Source organism: Schistocerca nitens, chromosome 7, assembly GCF_023898315.1.
Source record: "Schistocerca nitens isolate TAMUIC-IGC-003100 chromosome 7, iqSchNite1.1, whole genome shotgun sequence".
In the NCBI taxonomy this organism is placed as follows: Eukaryota; Metazoa; Arthropoda; class Insecta; order Orthoptera; family Acrididae; genus Schistocerca; species Schistocerca nitens.
Window position 1 is genome coordinate 633,883,762 of NC_064620.1, and position 14,948 is coordinate 633,898,709.

Sequence of the window (14,948 nt, forward strand, 5' to 3'; positions counted from 1 at the left end):
CGTTTGCGAGAATCAATGCGCAAAACCGTCCGGAATTTATGGCTTTTACATCACGATAATGCACCTGCTCATTCGTCGTTGCTCGTAAGAGATTTTTTGCCCAAAAACAATACGATAATATGTACCTCAGACACCATATTCGCCGGATTTGGCCCCCTGCGACTTTTTCCTGTTTCCAAAAAGAGAAGAGACCTAGGAAAGGCGAAGATTTTCAGAGACTGAGGAAATAAAAAAACTGCATCGCTGGAAGTACTCGAGGCTGTACGAAAAGGTGCTTATGAGAAGCGCTTCGAGGATTGGAAGAAGCGTTGACACAAGTGTAATGTATTTGAGGGGGATTACTTTGAAGGGGACAACACGAATGTCGATGAATAAATAAATATTTTTTTTATAAAAATATAAAGTCACCCTACTTTTTGAACACGCCTCGTACATAGAAAGGTTGATAGAAACAAATGACAGTGAAGAGTGAAGAAATAAATGGCCGAGCAGAGCGGGGCAGGCGGGCGGCGCGCCACTGACCAGGCCGTCGGTGGCGCCGACGGAGAAGAGGCCGCCGCCCCCGGCGCCGCCCCCGGAGCCGCCCCCGGCGACCAGCGAGTACTCGACGTAGCCGTTGCGGCCCTCGTCGCGGTCGACCGCCTTCACGGCCAGCACGACGGTGCCCGCCGGCGTGTTCTCCGCCACGGACACCTCGGCCGGCGAGATGAACTCGGGCGCCGCGTCGTTCACGTCCTTCAGCAGCACCGTCACCTGCACAGCGCAGCACAGCCGGCGCCTCTGGCGTCACGACGGAAGAACGGAAGGCGCACGCACGCACGCATTTGCGGCAGCTTCGGGGAGGTTGGGCCGCTGCCTGAGACGGACCACTAGCGCAGCTCTCGGGACTCTGAACGAAGTTGGTGAAAAAGTGTCGCTGCTCTTTTCGTCTTAGTTCTACTGAAAACGCCGCGCGGGGTAGTCGCGCGGTCTGATGGCGCCTTGTCACGGTTCGCGCGACTCCCCCCTTCCGAGGTTCGAGTCCTCCCTCAGGCATGGGTGTGTGTGTGTTGTCCTTAAAGTTAGATTAAGTAGTGTGTAAGGCTAGGGACCGATCATCTCGGCAGTTTGATCACGTGGGAACTTGCCACAAATTTACAAATTTTTATGGAAAAAATCTCTTTCTCGGTTATGGTAAACCGAAAAGTTTTACTGTGCAGCTACATAATTTTAGAATTAAAGTTTGGTTTGCACAATGTTGATGCAGTTTTTTTTTTTTTTTTTTTTTTTTTTTTTTTTTTTTTTTTTTTTACCGGCCTCACTAACCTGCAAGTGGGAGCCGCAGCGGTCCATCTCTCCCAGACAAGCGCCGCAGATGGGCCGTGTGCTTTCGTGTGGTACATTCTTCATTGAAATGCGAGCTGGAGTCAGCCCAGACAAATACTGCTCATCATATCTTTCAGACGACACCCATTGTTGGTGATAAGCTTCGATTTGTTTCCCGTTAGAGGCAAAATTATTTCCAAGTGCAGTATTACGTGTCCTTTCGATACAGCGGCCTCAAATTAGTGCAATCGATATTCGCTTTATCGATATGTCTTAATAGGTGCAGGAGAACACGGCAGCGACAGCACCGCGCTTGCGCGAACTGGCTGCTAGTGATTGGAAGATCCGACCACTTAGAACCGGTAGCGGTATTGTTCGCCACTTGTCTGCTCTCGGTAATAACAGATTTTTTTAATATATTTTACTAATAACCGATTATCAATTTATATATCAATTAACCGTAGCAGCAATACTAAGATTTTTGTTTTTAAATAAACCTATTTTTAGAAAAGGAATAATTTTTATTCGTAAAATTTGCATTGGTTTCAAATATTGCGTTATTGTAGGCAACTGCAAAAGCGATTGGTGCCGTTTTGACAACAGACGAGTGACGAACAGCTGGCGCAACAACTAGTACAGAATTGCTGCGACAACAGCGTTCCCATTCCCGTGTGACGTGGCTGAAGGATCGGGTGTGCGCCCAGTGTTCAAGACCTGCCCACACCTCGTCTAACCAGTAGCTTGTCACTGTCCTCGACAGACGTCGTTGTACTGCACAATGGCACCAACACTAGTCTGGAAATATTTTCACGAAGTGACGTAGCAATGAAGTATTGTACTTGATCAGCTTTAAAAGATTAAATATTTGTCTGTCATTTCTACGAAACAATAAACTAGTAACTAAACTATGGTAACAGTAATAAATTAAAAACTTAACAACAGTTCATTCATAGTACACAATAAGAATGTAAGTAAATGATCTGCTGCCTGTGTCTACATAATATGCGTTTATCTGTTTGTAGCCCTAGATAACGGACAAATTAACACGAAACATTGAGTACCTCAAACTGACTTTCCAGCCTTCAGCACCATATATTCCTTATCAGTGGAATGATCCTCGATTACAGCAAGAGTTTTCGAGCAGATTTTCAAAACGTTAGAATCAATATAAGAATACAGACGATTTTTGTAGTACCAAGAAAGCAGCAAATGCTGCACGGGCAAAGCTTTCTTTTATTTGCCCATTTAAGTTAATATTTTGAGTCTCTGTATCTTGAAACTACATTAATGACAGGGAAGGCTAGAAATAAAAATCTGAAAATCGTATGTTTCTTAACAGCTGGGACAAACTTGCATGGACAAAGAACCGATGTACCGGTAACCGAAAACGAGTCGCCGATAACCGCCATCCCTTCTTGCTGCTACCAGCATGCAGCAGCGCTGCTCATTCGCTGCTGCAGTACTGTTTATTCTTCGCGTTCTGCTGTCCCTGTTAACACATATCGATAAAACAAACACCGCACTGTAAAGTGGGCACGTAAAATACGGCTTTAAAAATCACTTTTTTACAACTAGAAACAAACTGACATATGGCGTCGCATGTAAGACGTGATAAGCAGCATTTGTTCGGCCTGACTCGAGCAACACACTGCAAAAACAAAACTACAAGCATGTGTCGAAACATGACAGAGAAAATGCGCCTGCTGACTCTAAGGAGAGGCGCCCTGCAAATGAAATACGGGGGTACCACCATTAAGACGACTACAGCCTACTCTCACACTCTGGTATACCACAGCAAGGTGTCGCTACAATTGTGAGATGTTACAACGCAGACGTGAGCTACATCTGAAATGTGGTGACATAAACAGAACTGTACAAGAACAAGAACGAGAATATACCAAACACAAAATACGTAAGTAGTTACCATCTGGACCATGTTATTACCGATACCTTTGTTATCCACATTCGACGCATCCAGCCATAAAAGAACTTTGTTCTCTTCGGTAGAAAGCTTCTGAACACTGGCAAAGCCGTTCGGGGTAGCCGCGCGGTCTGGGGGGTCGCGTCGCGGTTCGCGCGCCTCCTCCTGTCGGAGGTTCGAGTCCTCCCTCGGGCATGTGTGTGTCTTTTGCCCTTAGCGTAAGTTAGTTTAAGTTATATTATGTAGTGCGTAAGCTTAGGGACCATGACCTCAGCAGTTTCGTCCCATAAGACCTTACCACAAATTTCCAAATTTTCCATTGGCAAAGGCTGGCACTAATCAAATAATTAAAAACGTCTTTTGTTAGTTTTTCTATTTTGGCACTTACTTATGGAACCCTAAGCCACAGCCCTCTCCTCCAATACAGCATAATAATAACCACGATTAAAAATGTAACAGTAATCACAGAGACAATGCTGTCCTCTTTACATCTCGCCACAGATGCGTTTCATCCGCATAGGGACATGAATCACAGCACAAATATGAGATGAAAGTATGAAAGCGATGGCGTTTGCAATGGATTAATGGTGCGACCCAATGGAGAAGAAGTGGGAACGGAAAGGCTAAGGGAGTGGTGGGAATTTAAGGACTCAAATTAAATGCAGAGAAGTGTGAAATGATTCTGACAGTGAGGAAACAGAAGAGAAAATCAACGAATGTAAGTATTAGAGGTCAAATACTAAAGAAAGTGGAAAGTTTCAAGACCCGGGGGAGCATAACAGAAGACAGCAGCATGTATAACGAGGAGATTCGCGGAAGAGGAAGGCTGGCCCATTGAAAGAACCCAGCAAAATCTAAACAAAAGTTATAACGAATGAATATTCACTCTGCAGCGGAGTATGTGATGATTTGTAACACCTTGGCAGATGAGTACTGCGTTCCCGTCCGGCACAAAGTTTTAACCTCCCAGAAAGTTTTAAATGCTATGCCGAGCATATTATGCACCAGTGATCATGAACGCGTGGGAAACGTAAATAATGAAAAAAATGCAGGTGAGCAGGATACAGGATTGCGAGATGAAATTTCAAATAAGTAGGATAGGATTAATAAGAAAAGAATGAATGAGACGGCGAAAGAAATAGTGACATAAAAGCTTATACAAGAGACCACAGAAAAGACTTGATTAAGATGGTGTAGGGTTATTACAAGAATGGGAGTTAGCGGGATGACGAGACAGGTTCTTGAAATGAATGTAGGAGGCAAGAGACCTAAAGGAAGCCCGAGAAACAAATGCACCGTTATGATGAAGGAATGTGTGAAGACAAGAGGAGAAGCCTGGGACAGAGAGCGGAGGGTTGCATGTGGGACGACAGAAGACGGAGGGCTTGTGCCCTTGTCCCCTGGCCGAGGCCGAAACAACAAGAGAAAAATAAAAGAAAAGGGAGGGCGAACGAAGTAGAAGCGGAAGAAGGAGGAGGAGGAGGAGGAGGAGAAGGGGAAGACTGTACTTCACTAAAAAAGGGCTGTTGGTAAAGTCTTATGGGACCAAACTGCTGAGGTCATCGGTCCCTAAGCTTACACACTAAGCTAACTAACACTAAGGACGACACACACACACACACACACACACACACACACACACGCCCGAGGAAGGACTCGAATCTTCGACGGAGTGAGCACCGAGGACCGTGACAACACGCCTTAGATCGCGCGGCTATCCGGCGCGGCTAAAAAAATGAGGGAGGGATGCAGATGTATAAAACATGTGAAGATTCTGGCTGGACTGTTTTGAGCATTGCTTCCGTAAGACCTGCCGCTCCTTTGCACGGGGTGGCTTGTTTCTTGTTTTCGGTTACTAGATGGCAGTCGCTTTCACTATGCAAGTAAACCACTGCGACGAATATAACTATCTTCTGAATCTATGAAAAGGAATCGCGTTACTGTTGCAAGCTGTGTGACGTTAGACTGTCAGTTGTTCCATGTTTCCAACTGAATCGTACAAAAATGGATTTCTGAAACCTGCACGTCTACCTAGTGATTCCTAACTGGTTAAGCAACAGCTCTTGTCTTTTGCCCAGTAACTTCCAACTGAATACGGTTTGATTGCCATGGAGTTTGGAACTGGAGGATTGGTGGTTTCTTGTTGAAGAAGTAACCAAAGAATTCCTGACATATTACTCTTGCCTGAAATACGAGGGCGTGCTCAAAAGTAATACCACCAAGTTTTTTTCCTGTTCGCAATATCTGTATTACACGGGAGAGCCAAAGCAACTGGTACACCTGCCTAATATGGTGTAAGGCCCCCGCGAGCACGCAAAAGTGCCGAAACACCACATGGCATGGACTTGACTAAAGTCGGAAGTAGTGCTGGAGGAAATTGACACCATTATCCTGCTGGGCTGTCCATGAATCCGTAAGAATACGACGGGGTGGACATCTCTTCTGAACAGTGCGTTGCAACAATCCCAAATGTGCTCAATAATGTTCATGTTTGGGGAGTTTGGTGGCCAGCGGAAGTGTTTAAACTAAGAAGAATGTTTCTGGAGCCACTGTGTTGCAATTCTGGACGTATGGGTTGTCGCATTGTCCTGCTGGAATTGCCCAAGTCCGTCGCAATGCTCAAAGGACATGAATGGATGCAGGTGATCAGGCAGGATACTTACGTACGTGTCATCTGTCAGAGGAATATCTAGACGTGTCAGGGGACCCATATCACCCCAACTGCAGACGCCCCACACCATAACAGAGCCTCCACCAGCTTCAATAGTCCCCTGCTGACATGCAGGGTTCATGTCTTCATGAGGTTGTCGACACAAATTTAAACGAGACTCGTCCAACCTGGCTACGTGTTTCCAACCAACAGTCCAATGTCGGTGTTGACGGGCCCAGGCGAGGCGTAAAGGTTTGTGTCACGCTGTCATCATAGGTACACGAGCGGGCCTTCGGCTCCGAAAGCCCATATCGACGATGTTTCGTTTAATGGTTCGTACGCTGACAGTTGTTGGCTGCCCGATGTTCAAATCTGCAGCTGTTTGCGGAATGGTTGCGCTTCTCTCGCTCTGTACGATTCTCTTCAGTCGTCGTTCGTCCCGTTCTTGCAGGATATTTTTACAGCCGCAGCGATGTCGATGATTTGATGTTTTACCGGATTCCTGATATTCACGGTACACTCGTAAAATAGTCGTACAGGAAAATTCTCACTTCAACGCTACCTCGGAGATACTGTGTCCCATCGGTCGCGCGCCGCCTATAACACACGTTCAAACTCGCTTTAAATGTTGGTAATCTGCCACTGCAGCATCAGTAACCGATCTAACACCTGCACCAGACACTTGTCTTATACAGGCGTTGCCGACAGCAGGGCCATATTCTGCCTGTTTGCGTATCTCTGAATTTGAATACGCACGCCTGTAGCAGCAAGTCGCACCCCCTGGCACTTGAGGGCGTGTGACCTGGCGGTGTCTAACGCAAGTGTTTCGATTCTTGAGAAACGGCGTGGTGTCATTGAGTTTCAACAGCATAAAACGACCGTGTCACATATGGAGCACCCTCCACTTCAGCATGACAATATCAGACCTCACCCGAGCGCTGCGACGAATGCTACAACCCGATGCCTAGGGTTCGCTGTCATCGATTCGCGACTTGGCCCTAACATCTTTCCATCTGATTCCAAAATTTCCAAGACTCTACTTTGGCAGTAGTTAAGCGGTGCAAACAGAGGTGAGGTTATGGGTCCGTCATCCGAATCACTCATGCTACAGTGACAGTATCAACGAACCTGTTTCTCGTTGGGAGAAATGGGTTCGTCGCTGAGGTGACTATGATGAGAAATACACACATCATAAAAAGTTTCGCATCACTGGTTTCCAGAACTCCTGAAGATAGACGTTGAGTGTGAATATTGCATCACAGACAAAGTCCCTTTGACTGTTCAGAGATGTCACTAAACCCGTCCAAAGACGTAAACAACCATGCATGAGCAGCGTCTATTAGAAGGAGGGGTCGACAACCCATCAGTTCCAGTCATTCCACCAGGAAGGAGGTATACGGCTCGTGTTGTTCAACCATGCCTAGGCGGTCAATACCGCGATTCGATCGCGTCCGCCTTGTTTCTTTGTGCCAGGGAGTGCTCAACAAGGGAGGTGTCCAGGCGTCTTGGAGTGATTGCGATGTTGTTCAGACATGGCGGAGATAGAGAGAGAGACAGGGTCGATGACAAGCCTCGCTTAGGCCGCCCAAGGGCTACTACAGCAGTGGATGACCGCTACCTACTGATTGTGGCTCGGAGGAACCTTGAAGGCAACGCCATCATGTTGAATAATGCTTTTCGTGCAGCCACAGGACGTCGTGTTACGACACAAACTGTGCGCAGTAGGCTGCATGATGCGCAACCTCACTCCCGACGCCCACGGCGAGGTCCATCTTTGCAACCACGACACCATGCAGCGTGGTACAGATGGGCCCAAAAACATGACGAATGGACCGCTCGGGATTGGCATACGTGTGAGTGTCGCATATGCCTTCAAGCAGACAATCGTCGGAGACGTGTTTGGAGGCAACCCGGTCAAGCAGAAGGTCTTAAGACACATTGTACAGCGAGTGCAGCAAGCTGGAGGTTTTGAAAGTCTCTTCGGGTTTGCTGCCGGATCCTAAAATCAACTTGACTCGATATTTCGGCTATCCAACTGTTCGCCATCTTCAGGAAATGCTGCTTCTGCAGATGAGTCCCGCTGAGAACTGGCGCAAGATTGCAATTCGACGTCCTATATAGGCCACCGTTCAGTACACGGCGCATGCGCCGCCCATCACTGTTTCTGGCTTCCAAAACAGGGAGGTGGCGCCGCCCTTAGTGAGACACTGCTGGCAACGATGTATCGCAATCAAGGCCGCACCGAAGAACGTTCAGTTTTGATGCGACATAATACAGGATTCCACGTTTTGCTAAGAGGAAACCCATTGTCCCTGTTGATTAAATTATCAGACAACCTAATTTCAATCGCCTCTTTATACACACTATTCCAAAAACCGGAAATGTTGGCAATTACAACAGTTTCCTCAAATTTCATTTTGTGTCCCTCATTTAGGCAGTATTCTGCTACGGCCGATTTTTCCGGCTGTTGTAGCCTCGTGTGACGGCGATGTTCCACACACCTGTCATTCACTGGGCGAATAGAACGGCCAACGTAAGCTTTCCCACATTGACACGCGATTTTGTACACCCCGGGTTTCCTAAGTCCCAAATCATCCTTCACAGAGCCGAGCAGAGCCCTAATCTTAGAGGGTGGACGGAACACACTCTTAATGTTAAAACTCCTTAAAATTCGTCCAATCTTAAACGATAAGCCTCCAGCATAAGGAAGAAAGGCCACAGATCTATGTTCCTCTTCGAACACCTCCGGAGACGGTCCAAATTCCATAGCCCGACGAATCTGTTTCTCGGTGTATCCGTTTTCCTTAAAAACAGTCATCAAATGCTCAAGTTCTTGGGTTAAGCTGTCTGCGTCGGAAATGTCATATGCTCTCCGTACCAAAGTCCTAAGGACGCCACTACGTTGGTGTGGTGGATGACAACTCTTAGGGTGCAGATACCAATCTGTGTGTGTCGGCTTTCGGTGAACACTGTGTCCCAAAGATCCATCTGCGAGGAATGCTTCCTGAAAGTTTGAACATTCGTTTTTCTTACATCCTGTAAATGGTACCATCGTGTCAATAATAAAAGTATAATTAGAAAAAGTGAAGTTGAGTTATTTTACCTCGATATGGGCGTATGCCGGTGTTTTGTTGAGAGACAAGCATTGCTTTTTGCATCTCACACTCCATCTAATTTCTGTTTTGTCCGTCGATACATCATGTAATCAAAAGTATCCCGGACACCCACAAAAACGTACGTTTTTCATATTACGTGTAGTGTGGTACCACCTAGTGTCAGGTACTCCGTGTCAGCGACCTCAGTAGCCGTTAGACATCGGGAGAGAGCAGAATGAGGCGCTCCGCGGAACTCACGGACTTCGAACGTGGTCAGGTGATTGAGTGTCACTAGTGTCATACGTCTGTACGCGAGATTTCGACATTCCCAAACATCCCTGGGTCCACTGTTTCCGATGTGATAGTGAAGTGGAAACGTGAAGGGACACGTACAGCACAAAAGCGTACAGGCCGACCTCGTCTGTTGACTGACAGAGACCGCTGACAGTTGAAGAGGGTCGTAATGTGTAATAGGCAGACATCTATGCAACCAATCACACAGGAATTCCAAACTGCATTAAGATCCACTGCAAGTACTAAGACAGTTAGGCGGGAGGTGAAAAACTTGGATCTCATGGTCGAGTGGCTACTCATAACCCACACATCACGCCGATAAATGCAAGACGACGCCTCGCTTGGTGTAAGGAGCGTAAATCTTGGACGGTTGAACAGTGGAAAAGCGTTGTGTGGAGTGACGAATCACAGTACACAACGTGGCGATCCGATGGCGGGGTGTGGGTATAGCGAATGCCCGGTGGACGTCATCTGCCAGCGCGTGTAGTGCCAACAGTAAAATTCGGAGGCGGTGGTGTTATGGTGTGGGCGTGTTTTTCATGGAGGGGGTTTGCACCCCTCGTTGTTTTGCATGGCACTATCACAGGATAGGCCTACATTGATTTAAGCACCTTCTTCCTTCGCACTATTGAAGAACAATTCGGGGAAGACGATTGCATCTTTCAACACGATCGAGCACCTGCTCATAATGCACGGCCTGTGGCGGAGTGGTTACACCACAATAACATCCCTGTAATGGACTGGCGTGCACAGAGACCTGACTTGAATTCTATAGAACGCCTTTGGGATGTTTTGGAACGTCGACTTCGTGCCAGGCCGCACCGATCGATATCGCTACCTCTCCTGAGTGCAGCACTACTTGAGGGATGGGCAGCCATTCCTCAAGAAACTTCCAGCACCTGATTGAACGTATGCCTGCGAGTGTGGAAGCTGTCATCGAGGCTAAGAGTGGGCCAATACCATATTGAATTCCAGAATTACCGATGGAGGGCGTCACGAACTTACGAGTCATTGTCAGCTAGGTGTCCGGATACTGTTGATCACATAGTGTGGCTCGCTTGGGGAAATTCCAGTATATTTTGTGCACATGTTGTCCAAATTTCAGGGAAGTAGATGGCATTATTTCGGTTGATAATGGCCATTTTCATCGAAACTAGTAACAAATAATTTTTTTTTAATAGTGTCTTTCGTTACACGTGATTTCATGCAGTGAAAGTGACAGGCTAATGATACGACCTTTTCAGCATTTAGACTACGAACCCCCTGAAGTTTTGTGCAAAACTGCGACACGGCTGTGTGGAGACTGACCGAGGCGCGCCTACGCACGGCGCCGGGCACGGACACGCGGCGACGCTCCGGCGTAATAACTCAGCCGCAGCGGCAGCGGCAGCTGGGCTGTGGCTGTGGCCGACTGCTGCATCCGCCAGTTCTGTCTGGTGCAGGGCGACGTTACTTTGCTGCTCTTCTTGCTGTCGTCTGTCCGGTGAGTATTTCCGACTATTTGGTGCACCACGAAGGCATAGTGTTAGTCTCGATCTAATTGCCCTCAGCGTGACGCTAACGAGTCCCCTTCTCAAGTTTGGGTCTGCACCGATATTAACGACAAAAACAGCAAACTAAGCTTCCGAGGAAATGTACTGTATCACAGAAGTAGAAAATCGCGTAAATTATAAGAGGAGCTATAGTGGTGTGAGATAGTCCGCCTCTAACTCGTCTCTATGTACAGAATGAAACCGCACAGGGCTCAGTTCTCCTTTTCTTCGGCATTAGTGCTATCCTTCTTTGTACACGTTCACTGCCGCCTCTCCGTCCCATTTGGCGTCGGTCCGACCCACTCGAGTTAATGTCCTCGGTTGAGCCGCACAACTGTTTTGTAAGCAACGTCGTGTGTAGAGTGGTCGCTCGCTTTCTCGCACTGTTCGCAACTGCTCTACTAGTGACAGAGCCTTTGTGACAGTTACGTTTCATACCACCCAAATTGTTACACCTACGCGTTTGTAAGAATTAGCTAATTCTAATACTGACTCATTGATAGTAGACTAGTGCACAATTTTACATTTGTGAACATTTAAAGCTAGTTGCCAATCAGTCACTGCTTTGAAATCTTATCAAGATCCGACTGAATATTTGTGGAACCTTTTTCATAAATATACACTTACCCACCACGTGCCTCAAGTTACTTCTAAATGTGTCGATGACTCTCCATCCGAGGAAACATTCTGTGTCCTTCCTACCAGGAATTCTCAACCCATTCGCAAATTTCGTTTGAAATCTCACTGCATCTTATGTTCGTCAACAAGCGTTGGTGTGGTACTAACAAGGGAACCTCCCCATCGCACCCCCCTCAGATTTAGTAATAAGTTGGCACAGTGGATAGGCCTTGAAAAACTGAACACAGATCAATCGAGAAAACAGGAAGAAGTTTTGTGGAACTATGAAAAAAATTAGTAAAACATACAAACTGAGTTGTCCATGCGAACATAGGCAACATCAAGGACTTTGGGAGTCAAGGAGCGCCGTGGTCCCATGGTTAGCGAGAGCAGCTGTGGAGCAAGAGGTCCTAGGTTCAAGTCTTCCCTCGAGTAAAAAGTTTAATTTTTTATATTCAGTTTATGTGACAAACTCTTATGTTTTCATCACTTTTTTGGGAGTGATTATCACATCCACAAGAAAACCTAAATCGGGCAAGGTAGAAGAATCTTTTTAACCATTCGCTAAGTGTACAAGTTAGGTGGGTCGATAACATATTCCTGTCACGTGACGCACATGCCGTCACCAGTGTCGTATAGAATATATCAGACGTGTTTTCCCGTGGAGGAATCGGTTGACCTATGACCTTGTGATCAAATGTTATCGGTTCCTCTTTCGTCTACTAATCGCACGGTTTTGCGGTGCGGTCGCAAAACACAGACACTAAACTTATTGCAGTGAACAGAGACGTCAATGAACGAACGGACAGATCATAACTTTGCGAAAATAAAGAAAGTAAAATATTCAGTCGAGGGAAGACTTGAAACAAGGACCTCTCGTTGTGTAACTACTCACGCTAACCACGGGACCACGGCGCTTCTGGGCTCAGAGTCTCCTTGATGTAGCCTATCTTCCGCATGGACTACTCAGTTTGTATATTTTACTAATTTTTTTCTCGGTTCCGCACAACTTCTTCCTGTTTTCTCGATTGATCTGTGTTCAGTTTTTCAAGGCCTATGCACTGTGCCAACTTAGAACTAAATCTGAGGGGGGTGCGATGGGGAGGTTCCCTTGTAAGTCAAATGCCTCTTGGAAATCAAGCTATACTACACGTATCTGGTTGCTTTCAGAATTCCATGTATAAAAAGTGCAAGCTGGGTTTTCGGAGCCTGTGCCGGGTGGCACTGAAGAGATCATTGCGGTCGCTTACCGAAACTCATCACGCCCAAGTCGGGAATGCGTCGTAAGATTCTGTAGCTGGGGGAGGTGAGAGGCGGCTCTCTGGACTGCCTGCGCTGCTCAGACCGCTGCTGCCTGTCTCCCTCCCACAGTTCCCTGTACTGACAAACTGACGATGCGTAAACGCGTCACCATGTTTCCCATCAACCGATCCCTCGTTTTAGTCAATTTGTGTCATAAAGATCTTTCATAGTCACTGTCCATTCATTGGTAACACTATCTACCAGTCTAAATGTTCTGCATTTTTATGTAGTAAAACTTGGACTCTTTTAAAGTGTACGTTTCATTCCTGTACAAGGCTACGATCTGGAGAAATATCTTTACGAAGGAATTGCTATCAGTCTAATTCATATTCCATGTTAACAATTTTTTCTTTATCAAACATGCTTTTCTTGCTTTTCCAGTATGCACTTTACATACTCTCTACTTCAGCATCATCAGTTATTCTTCTAACCAAAACTCATCTACTACTCTTAGTGTCTTATTTGTTACTGTAATTCCCTCCGCTTTGTCTGATTTAATTCAACTCTTTTCATTTACCTGTGTTTTACTTTTTCCGATGTTTATTTTATAACTTGTTTTCAAGACATTATTCAGTCAGTTCAACTTTAACAAAGTTCTTTCCATCTCTGGTATTATTACAGTATTGTCAGCACCTCTCGGGCGATTTGTTTCCTCTCGCTAAACTTTAATTCTGTTTCAAAATTCCCCCTTTGTTTCCTGTATTGCTTGCTCGATGTACCGACTGAGTAACGTGGGGATCGGTTACAATCTGCCGTCACTCCCTTGTCAGCTGCTGCTTCCCTTCAGGAGTCCTCTCGAGGGACGTGAAAACGTTCGTGGACGAGGAGCCGGGCCGGTGACATCACAGCGCCCAACTCCAGGCTCCACTTCAGTGCGAAGCGTGAAAGGGGGGGGGGGGGGGGGAGGACCTGCCGCGTCACAGTTTTGCTTCGTGGAAAGGACCGTGCGCAGTGAGGTGCAGCAAAAGTCTTACGCTATAAGTAAAGCTTGGGAGTCTCGATATTGTGTTTAGTCAGCTGGAGTAGAATTCAGTTCTTGGTGATTTTTATATTATAGCGTACGTGATATGAACAAACGCTATTTCAAAGCACCAGCACATTGAGGGTCCATGGAAAACTCACAGTTTTAGGTCGGTTTGTTACATTAAACTAACAGGCCTGTCGTTACAACTTGTGTGATATGAAAGGATACGGTGCAGTGATGATTCGTCAGAAGCACGCCGTCACTGGGACAGATTGTCATAGCTGGATGTCACAGAATGACATTGGTAGTTACAGCCTCTAAACTTCTTTACAAATCATACACTGTATAAGTTAGTCACACTCACCGTGTGTAATCTGTAGTGTAGTTTACAGCGTTTTAAACCATAAAATGAAACGCAGCAGATTCGCGTCACGCTAGTTGCAAGAACCTTTTTCTACAAAATTTTGGGATATATTACTATTTTAATGCGATTATTATATCAAAATGTCGATGTCATTTATTATAAATGATATATTTGTCCACTTCTTGTTACACAAAGGCCAACGAATGAATGTTTCTCCAGTAGCGAGAAATCTTAGCGTGACTGTCAATGAATGTAACGAAGTAAACCCAAACTTGAAGTTTTTCTATTACGAGTCTTTGTGTAAAAGATATATATAAAAGATATAAACCTATCCCTCGGGTTTATTGATTCCCTCATGCTTGTGTCTTGCCATAAAATATGTTTTCCGATGGTTGTAAGTAGATTCGAAAAACTCTGCTCTTCCATTCGAATGAAATAACGAACCGAGTCTCGATCCCGAAACCGATGTAATGAAGTATGTTACGTTAGAGTAGTGTCAATATCAACATTGAGAATATGGATATTATGCATGTGTAAAGCGACATTAGACCGCGTTCAAATTAAAACCGGAAATGTGATGGAGGTTCAGTTTAGTTAACAAAAAAACTTTTACCAGTACGTATCTCAGATTTCCGTACGCCATCGTGCAGTGTTCCTCCATCAGCTATTCGCTCTCCAAGCCGTCGACGAGTTCAGAATGTTCTCGGCGATTTCCTCCGCTCTTCTTCGGCAGCTGCAAACAGAGTTAACGCAGCTATTTTACGCGCCTCCATTTTCGTAAACAACCTGTGTGATTAGCGCGCCAGATTCATCCGACAACAGTCTCCGGAGAGCGTTTCGGTGCCGAATCACGACTGGCGAGCGTGTTACGGCACGTTCGGTGAGAAGTAACGACGTCGTTCC

The 14,948-nt window shown here is 46.1% G+C and overlaps 1 protein-coding gene across 1 annotated transcript in view; it reads right to left on the reverse strand.

Moving 5' to 3' along the window:
- LOC126195803 (cadherin-related tumor suppressor-like) overlaps positions 1–14,948 on the reverse strand; it is a gene marked incomplete at its 5' end in the record, with an annotated part of 496,439 nt that overhangs the window by 306,136 nt on the left and 175,355 nt on the right. The window contains one exon of the mRNA XM_049934438.1: positions 523–753. Within this exon, the coding sequence (XP_049790395.1) occupies positions 523–753 (231 nt within the window). The remainder of the gene's footprint in view (positions 1–522; positions 754–14,948) is intronic.